Here is a 15,552-nt window from a genome sequence, read left to right on the forward strand (position 1 = left end):
AGAGGTCGATGGCTGGGGAGAGGAGCGCTCTGCCCGTCGTTCCCGACAAAGCCGGCTGGCCGTAGTTCAGCTGGGACTCCTCCTGTTCGGCGGGACCGGACGCTGGATCTAGACAATGAACACAAGACACGGTAGGACAAAACTCGGCGTAAAGACTGAGGAGTGTGTCTCCTGTGTGGGTGGCAAAATAATCTGACAGGGAACAAAGGGAAAGGGGAGCTAGAAATAGCAGGAATAATTAACGTCATGGGGAACAGGTGTGTAACAATTGGTGTGAGAGGAGGGGGATGGAAAATGGGACTCAGCTGGTGAGTTGTGGACACGATGTATGAATAACTAAAGACCAGTAGGGGGGGGAAAGGGACAGGAGGAGCCCAAAACCATGACATATTATTGAATTATATATGTTTACTATTCGAATGAGACAACTGAAAAACCTGTGTGACCCATTTTTACTTGACAGAAGAATTAACTTTCACAATATTAACAATAATTGTGAAAGATTGTCAATAAGATAAAAAAAAACACTGTTGGATTTGGATTATTTGAAGAATAATTTACATTATTATCATTACTCAATGTATAATTCCCTCCTGAAGAACTACTCAAAGAATAAATAATATTGTCATCTAATGAAAGCAATCAGTTGTTTCCTTGAAGCATGAATGATGATTTAAGGACGTGAACCGGACCAAGAAATACAACTTTAAAGTATAGATTTGGTAATGACCGCATCAGTGACGTCACGTGATCACCCCCCCCCCCCCTTTCGTTAGAGAAGACACAGCTTGTCCTCCTCCTCCTCCTCCTCCTCTCCCCCTGGTCTTCTTCTGTCCCGCAGCCTCCTTCCCCGGGACCCTCGCAGAGAAGATGCGGGCCGCGGTGCTGGCCCTGTTTGCCGCAGCGTGGTGCGGGGCTCGCGCGGAGGTGATCGATGACGTGCTGCGCAGCCTCGCGCGGGGCGCGTCCTTCCTGGAGCGGCAGCACGCGCACATCAACCTGGACGGGGTGGTCGGGTTCCTCATGCTGCAGGGTACGTGCGGGAGGGGAAAACAAGCCGCAGAGGAGCCCACGTCATCGTGGACGTGCTCCCTGGGTTATTATGGGATGCTTCGGGGGAGGGGGGGAGGGGGGGGGGGGGGGGGGGGGGGGGGGGTCGCTCATCGCTAAAAGTTAAAAAGGAGCAAACGGAGCGTTTTCTAGTTTGGGGGGTTTGGTGGGACTCTGCATGTTGAATTCTGGTTAGAAGACGAACACAGTAAACCTCATCATTGTTATAGCGACAGTAGCTGGGTCCATCCTCTGGGCACCATGAATGCCTGCAGAAAATGCCCACGTCAGTATTTCAGTCCAGACCACAATCATGAAGCTGCTGGTGGTGCTGGAGGGAAAGGCTTCATCCTCTGGGGAACCTGACTGCTCCTCTTGTTGTTGTTGTTGTTGTTGTTGGTCCCAGCCGAGCTGAAGGAGGCCGTTCGGACGTGGCCTCACAGCGACCCGGTGAGCTGGGCCCAGAGGACCACGGCGGTCGCTCTGGTCAAACGTCTGGACCAGAGCTTCGACAAGGCCGTGGCCGCCCTGCAGCGGAACGACCCCAAGTACTACAGAGGTGAGGGGGGGGGGGGGAGGGGGGGGACTACAGTTCCCAGAGGCCCCTGCGGCGTGAGGCAGGAACACGAAACCGAACTACTTGAACTAGTGTAGCTGGAGTTCTCCGTTCATGTAGTTAGGTATCAGTACTTCTTCTTGCCCCCCCGTTAATTCAATTCAATTCAATTCATTTTATTTTGTATAGCCCAAAATCGCAAATTACAAATTTGCCTCAGAGGGCTTTACAGTCTGTACACATGCAACATCCTCTGTCCCGAAACCCTCACATCGGCAAAGGAAAAACTCCCCAAAATATGAAAAAAACCCTTCAATGGGGAAAAAAGGGAAGAAACCTTAGGGAGAACGTCAGAGGAGGGATCCCTCTCCCGGGATGGACAGACTGCAATGGATGTCATGTGTACAGAATCAACAATGTAAAAGATGTACAATACATTCAATTTCTCTAACTGAAATGATACAAGTAATTGCAAGTAGCAGAAGAGGTGTACGGCAGGACCACTGCAGGGACAACCTCCATCAGATCGAACCACCATCCACAGAGGCTTCTGTGGGGAGGGAGAGCAGAAAGATGTTGGTTTTTGATGACAGTAATATGAATCATATTTAAAGTAATGATGATGGCAGCAGCAGGTGTCAGCAGAGCCATGAGCCAGGAGTCAGAACCGGGGTCCGCACGAAACTATGATCCACGGAGACCTGCTAGGCGAGAAAGCACAAAAAACTCCCGGAAAGAAGCTTAATTAGTGATGTACATTAATAAAGCATGGATGATTGTGGGAGGAGAGAGTGAGAGTGAGAGAGGGGCTCGGTGTGTCCTAAGAAGTCCCCCGGCAGTCTAAGCCTAGAGCAGCTTAACTAAGGGCTGGTCCAGGCTAACCTGAGCCAGCCCTAACTATAAGCAATATCAAAGAGGAACGTTTTAAGCTTTATCTTAAATGAACTGACCGAGTCTGCCCCCCGGACTGAAAGTGGAAGCTGGTTCCACAAAAGAGGAGCTTGATAACTGAAGGCTCTGGCCCCCATCCTACTTTTTAAAACTCTAGGAACCACAAGTAGCCCAGCATCTATGGAGCGTAGATGCCTTGTAGGACAATACGGTGTAACAAGCTCTTTAAGATAAGACGGTGCCTCACCAGCAAGTGCCTTGTAGGTGAGGAGAAGTACCTTAAATTCTATTCTTGATTTAACAGGAAGCCAGTGCAGAGAAGTTAATACAGGAGTTATATGATCCCATTTCTTAGTTCTTGTTAATACACGTGCTGCAGCATTCTGAATCAGTTGGAGAGGTTTAAGCGATTTACAAGAGCAGCCTGATAACAAAGAATTACAGTAATCCAGTCTAGAAGTAACAAATGCATGAACTAGTTTTTCTGCATCACTTTGAGACAGGAAGTTCCTGATTTTTGATATATTCCGTAGATGAAAAAAGGCAGTCCTTGAAGTCTTCTTTATATGAGAGTTGAAGGACATATCCTGGTCGAAGAGAACTCCAAGATTTCTGACGGTGCTGTTGGATACCAGAGCAATTCCATCCATAGAGACTGTATCACGTGACAGCTGACTTCGAAGGCGCTCTGGGCCTATCATGATAACTTCCGTTTTTTCCGAGTTTAACATCAGGAAGTTGCAGGTCATCCAGGTTTTGATGTCTCCAAGACAGTCCTGAAGTCTAACAAGTTGGTTGGTGTCTTCTGGCTTGATCGATAGATACAGTTGAGTATCGTCTGCATAACAATGGAAGTTTATGCGGTGTTTTCTGATAACGTCGCCCAAAGGAAGCATGTACAGGGTAAATAGAATCGGTCCAAGCACAGAACCTTGTGGGACTCCGTGACCAACATTCGTGGTCCTCGATGATTCACCGTTCACAAACACAAACTGGGATCGATCCGATAAATAAGATTTAAACCAGCTGAGTGCAGTTCCTTTGATGCCAATCAAGTGTTCCAGTCTCTGCAGCAGGATACGGTCATCGATGGTGTCAAATGCAGCACTGAGGTCCAGCAATACAAGAAAAGATACAAGTCCTTGGTCCGATGCAAGTAGAAGATCATTTGTAATTTTCACCAGTGCCGTTTCTGTGCTGTGATGCATTCGAAATCCTGACTGGAAATCCTCGAACAAAGCATTGTTTTGTAGAAAGTCACATAATTGATTCGCGACAGATTTCTCCAGGATCTTAGCGAGGAAGGGAAGATTAGAGATGGGTCTGTAGTTAGCCAACACCTCTGGAGCTAGGGTAGGTTTCTTCAGAAGAGGTTTAATTACAGCTACCTTGAAGGACTGTGGTACATGTCCTGTCAACAAAGACAGATTCATAATATCCAGTAGGGATGTGCTAATTAACGGAAAAACTTCCTTAAGCAGCTTAGTTGGAATCGGATCCAGGAGACAAGTGGAAGAGTTGGATTTCAAAATTGTAGAAGTCAGTTGATCAAGGTTGATGGAAGAGAAACCATCCAAGTAGGTATCAGGGCCCACGGCTGCGTCCAAGGATCCTACATCCGCGGACGGGTTGGCTCCGGTTGGGGGTAGTAGACCATCAATTTTCTCTTTGATAGTCAGAATCTTATTATTGAAGAAGTTCATAAAGTCGTTACTACTGAGGTCCACAGGAATACACGGCTCGACAGCGCTGTGACTCTCTGTCAGTCTGGCTACAGTGCTGAAGAGAAACCTGGAGTTGTTTTTATTTTTCTCGATTAATGATGAGTAATAAGATGCTCTTGCGTTACGGAGAGCCTTCTTATATGTTTTAACGCTGTCTTGCCAAGTTAGCCTAGATCCTTCTGATTTGGTGGAACGCCATAACCGCTCAAGTTTCCGCACAGTTTGCTTTAGGTTCCGGGTTTGAGAGTTATACCAAGGCGCGAACTTCCTTCTTGTTGCCATTCTTCTTTTGAGGGGAGCAATACCGTCCAGCGCCATTCTCAAAGAGCCTGTGGCAGTATCGACAAGATGGTCGATTTGTGACGGACCGTTACACCCCGCAGAGTTCGAGCCGCTGCTGTCATGGAGCTTCTGGGTGGTTCCTCGCGAGTGGAGCTCCACGGAGCGCAGCCTGGTGTACCGCTCCACCAGGACCACGGAGTGCTACGACGAGCAGCTCAGCGACAAGTGTCTGACCCTGCTGCTGGGGACCTGGTACGCAAATTAGTCCATATGATTAATGACATTTGTACGGAAGCAAAATTATGAGGTAAAAAAATTCGACTTTCTAACCCTTCTTTTTTGTGGCAGAAATGGGCTTCCATACATTTGAAATATTATTTTTATTATGTTCATTTCCACAAATACATATTTAAATTCTCTGTACTTCTAGATGGTTCTGTTGCTATGGAGATACAGAGCTTAAAGGTTCAGAGGGTTGATGAAAGACCACTGAAAGTGTCTTTTAATTTACAGTTAATATTCTTTGATCATTACACGAGGTTTAACAACTGTAATAAACATGTTTTTACAGTAAATATGAGCCGCGTGGTTTCATAGTCCTGAGTGAAGACGTGTTTCTGAAGTAGAAGGAGTAGTTTGGGCGCTGACGTGTGTCTGTGCGTCCCGAGCAGGAAGATGAACGGGACGCCCTGCATCGTCACCAAACCCTGCCGGGACACCATGACCCGCTTCGACTGCCCGCACTACTCCCTGTCGCACCAGCTGCTCTACTTCATGATCGGGAGGATGGTGAGACGCCGCACGCCGACCACACCGACCACACTGATCACACTAATCACACCGACCACCCAAAAACAAAGGCGAGGACATAAAAACCCCACCTGCACTAGATTTAAATCCCCGCCCCCTCCCGTGGCCCCGCCCCCCTCTCCCGTGGCCCCGCCTCCTCCACTGACCTCTCTGTGTTTGCGTCTCAGAGAGGCTGCACCAACCTGCTGAAGGGCGACACCCGGCCCTCCAGAGCCAACATGACGGAGCACAGCTACCAGAAGATCTTCTGCTCCAACATGATGAAGACCAACCAGGACATCATGAGGCAGGGTCTGACGGAGCAGACGGTGGACATCTTCATGGAGAACAGTGGGTTTCTCTTTGGCCATGTTTCCTGTGTCCCGTCTCCTCGTCCCTCACGCAGCGTCTCTGCTCTCCACCAACAGTCCTCATCTGCGGCCTGACGGGGTTCTCGGACTTCTACAAGGCCGATTGGCTGCGGCACATCCTGCAGCTGCAGGACGAGGAGGTGGGCTGCTTCGGGAGGGACGGTGAGTTACGGAGATCAGGGAGGAGGAGCAGTGAGGAGGAGCAGTGAGGAGCAGGGGGTCACGCGCTCTCCGTTTGTCCTCCCCAGAGAGCGCCGTCTCTCAGGTCATCGGAGACGAGCTGCTGGAGCAGCTGCAGCCTCACAGGAGGGTGAAGAGGAGGGAGAAGATCCTTGCAGGTACGTGGTGCACCTTCTTCACGATGCAGTCAGAGGCTCCCGTGACGGAGGTCCTGATGGTGTTGTCTCCCTCAGACGGATGCTCCAGTCACATGACGGCGGTGGCCGTGGGCGCTCTGGGGGGATACCTGAACTTCTACCTGTCAGAGCAGGACATCACCAAGAGGCCGCTCTCCTGAACACCCCACCCCCCTTTCTTTTTAAGTTCTTCTGTCTTCTATCACTGTACCACATGTCCTGTATCCTCAGGTGCTGAATCTGACAGTTATAGATCAAAATAATCCCAAACAAGGACAGCAGATTACTGACTGTGAGGGTGCAGCACTTCCTGTTCTGGGCTCGGTGCTGCTGGGGTCAGACAGGTCTCCACTATGTCATGTGGCCATTATTAAGAAAGAAAGCAGCTAAACCAGTGCTTCCTCTTTAGCTTCACGGATCACTTAGTGACATCCATCGCCGGGCTTTAACAGAATTTGATGTAGAAATGGTCATATTCAGTGAATCAAGTAGTAAATATGTGAACCGAGATCACATCAGTCTCTTTAAAGTCTCAATGATATATATATATATAAATAATTGGTCTTTAGTGTAGTTCAGAAGGGAAACATCCTTAACCACAGATTGATATTCACCATTAAAAGCCTGACTGAATCATTATTGTATTTATCTAAAAACTAAAATATCTTTCTTCCACAATTGCAGCTTTTATTTCCTTTAACTTGTGTCTGAGCCACAGTCCAGGAGGCAGCTGTACAAAGACCAAAGAATATATGCATGAACTGTGAATGTCATTACAAACATCATGTATTTCATATTAGCAGAATAAACTAAACAGTAAAAGTCCTAAGTCTGCTTTACACACATGGTTCTCTATGAGAGAATATAAGCTTATTATATTATTATAAATGTCGAGAGTCTCTGAAGATTCACCACTAAAAACACCAACCGTTTGGTCTCCTGGAGCCACTGCTCTTCAAAATAAAAGGTCTGTGTGTGTGTGTGTGTGTGTGTGAGGCACAGAAAGTCCAAAAGCCACTCGTAGGAACGTGGAGATGTTTTGGACTTGGACTTTGGACGTATAGAACTCGCTGTGGCTCGGTCAGCGCCGTCCTCCTCTGTGATGACATCACTTATTCCAGCCGATGACCTCATAGAACAGCGCCTTGAGCTGCCGCGCCTCGTAGGTGACGGTGTTCCTGCCGATGTGGACGCAGGTTTCCTCCAGAGGCTGCTCGATGATGGCGGGAACCTCCCGGCCGTACGCTGCATGGGGGGGGGGGGGGGGGGGGCAGCGTTATCAAAGGGCCGTTGATGGCTAAAGGTTTAACGCCTTGGACTCACATGTTGGTTTCTTCAAAACTTTCAACCTCATTCATGGAAATAAATACCTGCAAAGTATCGCTGAATGAAAGTTCTGCACATTTAAATATTTTTGATAGATATAAACACTGGATGACATAATACATCTAGTCTTCTCTTAGGGAGACTTATATAACATGACTTAAAAACTGAAGGATATCATCAGATAAATCAACAGCACACTGCATGTGTGTGTGTGTGTGTGTGTGCGTGCTGCTGCTCACCCGCACAGTGCTCCAGGAACTGGATGCACTCCTGGACCACGGCGTCCTTCAGCATGACCATGTGTTTGGACATGTTCTCCAGCAGAGACAGGAAGCAGCGTTTGGCGTAGAACCACGTGTCTGTCCCCAGCTACACACACACACACACACACACACGCACACGCACACGCACACACACACACACGCACACACACACAGATGGTAATATTTTTAAGATAATATTTTTGTTAGAAGTGGTGACGTTTCTGAATGAAAAGCAGCTGACTGCAGCTCAGACTCCACACGTGGGGCTTTAGAGTTCAACCCTTTCATCAGTCAGTCACAGAGGTAATAACTGGACTCCTTAGACGTCGATGTGAGGAGGTCTCAGTCTCTAGTTTAAAGTCTTCTTCAATGCAGAATGATGTTCATTTAGTAAATGATGGTCCATTTAGAGTCAAACAGACCATAAAGAGTGGATGCTTTAGGGGGGGGCCTAACGCTGATTGACAGGTGAATGTCCGACCTTCTTGTTGTAAGGCTCCAGGCTCTTGATGACTCGAGAGATGCCAAATTCGTAGTTCCCCTTGGCACAGTACAGCGTCCTGAACAAAAACACAGTGGACAGTGACGCTGGATTATTTCATGGTTTTTACATATTTATTGCTTTTTCCCGTAGTGCACTATAAAGTAACGGTATAAAGTAACGGTGTGTGTCACGCAGCGCTACAATGAAGAAGGACCCAATACTGAAGATCTTCACTGTGATCCGGTCGGTCCTGCAGCATCAGGCAGAAGCTTCTGGACTCACCCGATGACCAGGTTCACGATGCACAGGTGGAAGACCTTCTTGTCGGGGTCGTCGTAGGAGATCTGCTCCTCCTCTTTCTCGATCTTCCTCATCAGCTCTTCAGCCTGCCAGAGGACCTTCATGTTACCTTCATGACACACAAGTACTTGTCCAGTGCAGAGAGACAACATTTACAGGCAAAGCATGAATGTTCAGTATTTGCTTTAATGAGTAGGATTTTCCTAAAACATTTTTAACTTCGGTCATTGTGTCTTTAACCAAAGAAAGATTAAAAGCCCAATGCACGGTCACTAAGTAATAGGTAAATATCAGCTAAATGTACATGGTGCAGAACAGTAAACCATGTACTTATATACCATAAAAGACACATATTTGAATGGAAAGATATATCTATATACACACATATCTCTGGGTAAAGGTACAGTTCTGTTTGTAGCTCACCTCCTCGTTCTGGCTGGTCAGGATGTAAGAAACACACAGGTTAGCCAGGACCACGGCGCTCACATTCAGGATCTACACACACACGCAAATATATACACATATTTAGTGCGTTACAAATACAGTACAAAAAGCAGGCTTCCATATTTGCTATTGATATCTATATATCTCCCATAGCACATGCAAGTTCTCAAAAAGCTTAACTTCAGACTTTATAAGAGTAAACTCTGTTGAATGAGGCTTTCAGATGCCAGAAAGCAACAGTGGACAGAAATAAACAAGGTAACCACGGCAACAGACATCATGCACAGATGTAAAGACAGTGCAGAGGACTCAACACACAGCTGCTGGTTCTCCACCGTTACTGGGGGTTACCGAGGGTTTGCACTTGCAGGGACACTCCTGAATGTTACACTGCTCCACCTGGAGCAGAAGGCAAACTGTCAGCTGCTGACGGAGGGACCCCTGAGGGACCCCTGAGGGACCCCTGAGGGACCCCCTGAGGGACCCCTGAGGGCGCAGGGCCGCCTCCCACTCACGTTGTCGTAGTGCTTCTTGACGATGGGCTCGTAGAAGCCGATGGCCTCCTTGTACTTGCTCTGCATGAAGAGCACGTGGGCCACGTTGAGCTTCCACGTGTCGTCCGCGTTGCACACCTCCACCGACTTGCGGAAGATCTTCTCCACCATCTGGAAGTTCTCCCTGTTCCAGTAGATCTTGGCTTGGGCCATCAGCACCACGATGTACCTGTGCCCATAAATATTCGTTAGGACTAGAATCGTATATATCGTCATATTTGTTTGATTTGTCTGCTACAATGTGTGCAGGGAAATTTAAGTTATCGAGATATCAAGAAGCCATGTGTCTAGTTGCCCCCTTTACTGATGTGTGTGTGTGTGTGTGTGTGTGGACCCACTTCTCCTGTGTCACGTCGTTGTCCTGAAGAGCTTTCTTCTGGCCCTCATCGTCTCGGGACATCCTCGCCTCCTGCACCTTGGAGAAGAGGGAACAGAACTGATAAGTGACTTCACAACATGTCATTCATTGATCATCGAACGGCAGCGTGTCGTCAGACTGAAGCAACGAAACACAGAAACGTCATCGTTAGGACCAAAGAAACAACCTGCTTCGCCAGCTTCCTTAACTGCTCTGTCAGTTTCCCATTCATCTCATCGAACTTCCTAAAAGCCTGTGAGGAAAAAACAAAACTCAGTTTAACAGCTGCTCATTCTACTAGAACATCTTCATGCTTTAATGTCATAAAACTACTCAATAAGAGGACGTTTGAGTACCTCCTCGGGTGCTGTCTGGCAGGTCAACAAGGCATCCAGGAACTCGTACATGTACTAGAACACACAGAGACACACGTCAACATGGACCCGGGTGTTCTGATGACTCGTGGAAGCACGTGGAAGCAGGAACTGACCGGCGAAAGGAACTTGTAGGTGAGGTGTGCGTTCTCCGCCAGGACGTCGGCCGCCAGGTCGAAGTACTGAGAGGAGAAGAGAGTCCAGCGTTAAACAGTGTGACACTGGTTGTGTATGTGTGTGTGTGTGTGTGTGTGTGTGTGTGTGTGTGTGTGTGTGTGTGTGTGTGTGTGTGTGTGTGTGTGTGTGTGTGTGTGTGTGTGTGTGTGTGTGTGTGTGTGTGTATGTATGTATGTATGTGTGTGTGTGTGTGTGTGTGTGTGTGTGTGTGTGTGTGTGTGTGTGTGTGTGTGTGTGTGTGTGTGTGTGTGTGTGTGTGTGTGTGTGTGTGTGTGTGTGTGTGTGTGTGTGTGTGTGTGTGTGTGTGTGTGTGTGTGTGTGTGTGTGTGTGTGTATGTATGTATGTATGTGTGTGTGTGTGTGTGTGTGTGTGTGTGTGTGTGTGTGTGTGTGTGTGTGTGTATGTATGTATGTGTGTATGTATGTATGCATGTATGTATGTATGATGAAAGAGGAAAACCTAAAATAACTGTGGTCACAAACGAAGACTAACGAGGTGGAAATACTAAACGCAGTGTGGAGTTGAACTGACTCGGATTCTTGGGGAAACAAAGCCAGGAGGACGAGTTTGTAGCTAAAAGCATCAGCTCAACAGCTGTACGGGATGGGGGGGGGGGGGGGGGGGGGGGGCGAGCAGGTGTAAGCCCAGCTGTCGGGTGTGGGCGGAGTCAGCAGCCGCCGCCTCCTACCTCGTGCTTGCAGTAGAGCAGCAGCAGGTTCCCAAAGGTGACGGGGGGGAAGGAGGGCTGCTGCAGCAGGAAGGCCAGCTTCTCAAATCCCTCCGAGGGTTTCGTGTCCATGTGGACCAGAGCCTGGTTGTGGAGAGTCACCGGGTCCAGCTCCTGCCAACACACACACACACACACGGTGAATGGGCCTGAGAGACCACGATGAGGACTTGAGTCCCTCTTTCCTTCCACTAGGGGGCACTAGATGTTCACCGGACCGAGGACAGAGCTCCGACCGATGAAAACCAGCACCTCCGTGTAAGCCTTCACACCTCTGCTCTAATATTCTATTCATCTCTCCGGGCTGTTCGCTGGGCAGGTGCAGGCAGGTCCCCCCCCCACACCCACAAACACACACACACACACAGAGTGAAAGGGGGGGCAGTTACCTCCTCTGATCGAGGGGGCATGTCAGTCAAAGCTTCCTGAGCTCCTTTCACTGCAGGAAGACAAAGAGGGAGCAAGCTTAGATAAAGGGAATAAATCAACACTTCAAGGTGCCCTGTTGTCTCCAAACTAACACAAAGTCTTCAGCCGGAGCTCACCGTTCTTTAGCTGGTACTCAATGGCGGCTTTGAGGTTGAAGGCCTCGATCAGGGCCGTCTGGTGCAGCACCAGCGTGTTGCCCACGCTGTGCACGTCGATGCCGTCGGTGGTCAAACCCACGCTCAGCTCTGAGGGGAAACACAGCGCCGGCTCAGGGGGGATGACTCATGTCGCCTGTAAGGAGGGAGGCCGCGGCCTACCTGGATGCTCCCTGATGCCCTGCTCGATGATCTCTCCGATGTATTTGACGGCCTGTGGGTAGTTCTTCAGGCTGTAGAAGCACAGGGCGATGTTGTAGGACAACGCTGAGGGACAGAGCGACAACACGATAAACCTTAAATGGCGCCTGTAGAGATGATGTTTAAGCCATTGCTGGTCTGATAATCTACCAAAGTGCAGTTTTCATTTGTAAGAAAATAACTATATCAATCATTAGTTTCACCTTTTCCATCCTACAAAGGTTTGAAACGTTTCCCGCTTACATTTTTTTCCTCATTTGTCAAGTTTTGCTTCCTACAAGTTGTGAAAACTCTTCCGCCACACTAGTGAAAGGGCGCTGCAGGCGATGGAGACTCGGACTGTGCAGACATGTTGAGCCAGAGCCCCCTGCGGGTGTAGCCGTGCCGAAGTCGACTACCTGGAACGTATCCCAGCACCTGCATGGCAGAGGAGAACTTCTTGCAGGCCTCCTCGTACTTGCCGTCCTGGAACAGCAAACAGCCCATGTTGTAGACGTAGTCGGGGTCTTCCTGGGGCAGCTGCTCCAGCAGCGACTGTGGAGCCGGTGGAAAAAGAAACGGAATGTGTGGGAGTTGTGCTGCAGACGCTCGTGATCCCTAACCCTAACCGAAAGGGCATCATTTGTAGTGATAGGAGTTAACAGGTAATATCAGAGAGCTCGTCACCTTGGCAGCAGAGTAATCTTCCTCGCAGTATTTGATACAGGCTTGAAGCTTCAGCATCTGTGCCGGAGAGAGCGAGAGAGTTAAAGTTAGTTAAAGGCACCAGCTTGTTTTACTTTGGGGGGAAATTAAGAAAACCTATGAAGCGCAGACTGTGATCCATGAATCCATAATTCCTTTTCATGAATTAATTGACACACTTCTGAGGGAGTTACAGAATATTTTTCTTTCTGACAACATGACCTTAAATGCCGTTTAAAGCAGAATTTTGTTTCTAGATCTTCTGGAGAGAACACGTGTTGCCCATTGCTGAGCAACACACATTTATGTTTGTTCATTCCGTTGGTTGGGCATTAATTGTCCGTTTGTTGCAGCAGCTCTCAGTGATGGGACGTGTGTAGCAGCATCTCACGTTGTGCAGAACTTGCGGCTGTGAAGCAGTGTTTGCTAAAAGGTTGGCGGCCATGATTCTAACCCCATGGTGCTGTGTGAGCTACACGCTGCGAACACGCTGTACCTTCATGTGGCTGCCGGGGTTGTCGAGCACGAAGGAGGCCTTTGTGGCCTCGGGATAAGCTCCGGATTTGTAGAGGGCCTGGGCGTAGTACACCTTGTACTCCTCCACCTCCGGGTGCAGCTGGGTGAGCTGCTCGTAGCAGTCTGCAGAGTTGGTAAAATCCTGGATGTGGAAGTAGCAGTAACCCAGCAGAGAGAGCGCGGCCCTGGACTGAGACACAAAGCAGAGGGGGGGTGACAGGGGCTGTGCATGGACTCCACACCTCAACAAGGTGAGGGTTATATATATATATATATATATATTTATATATGCCCGTGTCATATCAACACTTACCTTTGCGTGTTTATGCAGTTGCCCGTTGAGGATGTGAATGGCTTCCACATACTGGCTGTCTTTTATCTGAAACACATTATTTATGATGGTTATATTCATACCGTAAAAGAAACATATTTAAATGTTCGATTCACCGAAAGTCATTTTAGGAACCATTCAACTGTGTGACGTCACGCTGAACTGCAGCACCGATAACGTTATTATGATTATATAATTATTATTATCATTACTCTGAGATGAATTATCGTTGTGTTAACTGACAATAACACGGCAAACGTGTTACTTTTCATTGAATTGTTTGGTTATTTAAAGATATGCAGCGTTTACGAGCACTCAATAACACTTCTGGGAAAGTGTTACGTGTATAAAGTTGTATGTTGTCATTGAGCTAAAAGCACAAAAACGACGGTTCTTTGGATGGAGTTCGGCACCGTGTTAGCTGGTAGCCTGACGCTAGCTTAGCCATAAACTCAAACACTCTTCTCACCAGTTTGTAGATCGTAGCCGTGTACTCTCCGTCTTTTATCGCTGTCATGGCTACAAACCAGTTGTTTAGAATAGAACAAACAACTTGTAGCTTTGTGCTCCCCCAAAACCTGAAGTAAAAGCATCGAGCTAGCCTCTGTTTGGTGGGCTTGAGCTGTTACTAAGCAACGTGACAGACCGGAAATGGAAAACCTGACTGACGTGTGTAGGAGCCAATCGTGTAGCCGAATTAAGCGACCCCGCTTGTTTTTTCCTCTCCCAAACCTTTATTGATCCGTTGAACACAGACAGTCAATTAGAGACATAATGTGCTCTCTGAAATGTATTTTAATTAAGACAACTTTCACTAGTATGCAGGTTCCCTTAAAGTGGTTAAAATATTTTTGTAATTGATGTTATTCAAAACTAACAAAGGCCCTTATGGTTCGTCTTGGGTGGATTGGGAACGAACTAACAGCTCAAAAAGGTTCTCCTCCTTAACCAGTGTAGGAGCAGAAAACGGAAGAGATCAGTTCTGGAAATTATTCTCATTTATTTAACAAAACTTCTGGATGGAGCCTAGAATTTCATGTGGAAATTAAACATCTTGTGGTTTATTTACCCTAAACTGTGACGTGGACCCTCAAATAGAACTTTCTGCTTTTGAGAAAAACATATTGTGACATACACTCACCGGCCACTTTATTAGGTACCCCATGCTAGTAACGGGTTGGACCCCCTTTTGCCTTCAGAACTGCCTCAATTCTTCGTGGCATAGATTCAACAAGGTGCTGGAAGCATTCCTCAGGGAGTTTGGTCCATATTGACATGATGGCATCACACAGTTGCCGCAGATTTGTCGGCTGCACATCCATGATGCGAATCTCCCGTTCCACCACATCCCAAAGATGCTCTATTGGATTGAGATCTGGTGATTGTGGAGGCCATTTGAGTACAGCGAACTCATTGTCATGTTCAAGAAACCAGTCTGAGATGATTCCAGCTTTATGACATGGCGCTTTATCCTGCTGAAAGTAGCCATCAGAAGTTGGGTACATTGTGGTCATAAAGGGATGGACATGGTCAGCAACAATACTCAGGTAGGCTGTGGCGTTGCAACGATGCTCAATTGGTACCAAGGGGCCCAAAGAGTGCCAAGAAAATATTCCCCACACCATGACACCACCACCACCAGCCTGAACCGTTGATACAAGGCAGGATGGATCCATGCTTTCATGTTGTAGACGCCAAATTCTGACCCTACCATCCGAATGTCGCAGCAGAAATCGAGACTCATCACACCAGGCAACGTTTTTCCAATCTTCTATTGTCCAATTTCGATGAGCTTGTGCAAATTGTAGCCTCAGTTTCCTGTTCTTAGCTGAAAGGAGTGGCACCCGGTGTGGTCTTCTGCTGCTGTAGCCCATCTGCCTCAAAGTTCGACGTACTGTGCGTTCAGAGATGCTCTTATGCCCACCTTGGTTGTAACGGGTGGTTATTTGAGTCACTGTTGCCCTTCTATCAGCTCGAACCAGTCTGGCCATTCTCCTCTGACCTCTGGCATCAACAAGGCATTTCCGCCCACAGAACTGCCGCTCACTGGATGTTTTTTCTTTTTCGGACCATTCTCTGTAAACCCTAGAGATGGTTGTGCGTGAAAATCCCAGTAGATTAGCAGTTTCTGAAATACTCAGACCAGCCCTTCTGGCACCAACAATCATGCCACGTTCAAAGTCACTCAAATCACCTTTCTTCCCCATAC

At 47.9% G+C, this 15,552-nt stretch overlaps 2 protein-coding genes across 4 annotated transcripts; one reads left to right on the plus strand and one right to left on the minus strand.

Moving 5' to 3' along the window:
• Nucleotides 1-754: 754 nt before the first annotated feature.
• On the plus strand, nt 755-6,587 carry c12h16orf89 (chromosome 12 C16orf89 homolog). Its single transcript, XM_037477051.2, has 8 exons — nt 755-1,033; nt 1,457-1,609; nt 4,605-4,755; nt 5,175-5,292; nt 5,481-5,643; nt 5,721-5,825; nt 5,912-6,001; nt 6,077-6,587. The coding sequence occupies exons 1-8, from the start codon at nt 871-873 to the stop codon at nt 6,178-6,180; spliced, it is 1,047 nt and encodes a 348-aa protein (XP_037332948.2). The 5' UTR covers nt 755-870; the 3' UTR covers nt 6,181-6,587.
• A 100-nt stretch (nt 6,588-6,687) lies between these two features.
• On the minus strand, nt 6,688-14,010 carry ift70 (intraflagellar transport 70). 3 transcript variants are annotated; one of them, XM_037477049.2, is made up of 20 exons: nt 13,813-14,010; nt 13,326-13,391; nt 12,993-13,202; nt 12,479-12,535; nt 12,211-12,346; nt 11,774-11,878; nt 11,573-11,701; nt 11,417-11,466; nt 10,989-11,141; nt 10,239-10,304; nt 10,105-10,158; nt 9,936-10,001; nt 9,729-9,805; nt 9,352-9,559; nt 9,188-9,235; nt 8,816-8,887; nt 8,375-8,478; nt 8,090-8,168; nt 7,585-7,714; nt 6,688-7,264 (listed from the first exon to the last, which is right to left on the minus strand). In XM_037477049.2, exons 1-20 carry the CDS (start codon nt 13,858-13,860, stop codon nt 7,128-7,130), a joined length of 1,995 nt encoding a protein of 664 aa, XP_037332946.2. In that variant the 5' UTR covers nt 13,861-14,010; the 3' UTR covers nt 6,688-7,127. The 3 variants fall into 3 exon arrangements, with proteins under 3 accessions (XP_037332946.2, XP_037332945.2, XP_037332947.2); XM_037477048.2 differs by having other exon boundaries at nt 9,155-9,235; XM_037477050.2 differs by lacking the exon at nt 9,188-9,235.
• Nucleotides 14,011-15,552: the final 1,542 nt, after the last annotated feature.

This window comes from Pungitius pungitius, chromosome 12 (assembly GCF_949316345.1).
Source record: "Pungitius pungitius chromosome 12, fPunPun2.1, whole genome shotgun sequence".
NCBI classification, from domain to species: domain Eukaryota; kingdom Metazoa; phylum Chordata; class Actinopteri; order Perciformes; family Gasterosteidae; genus Pungitius; species Pungitius pungitius.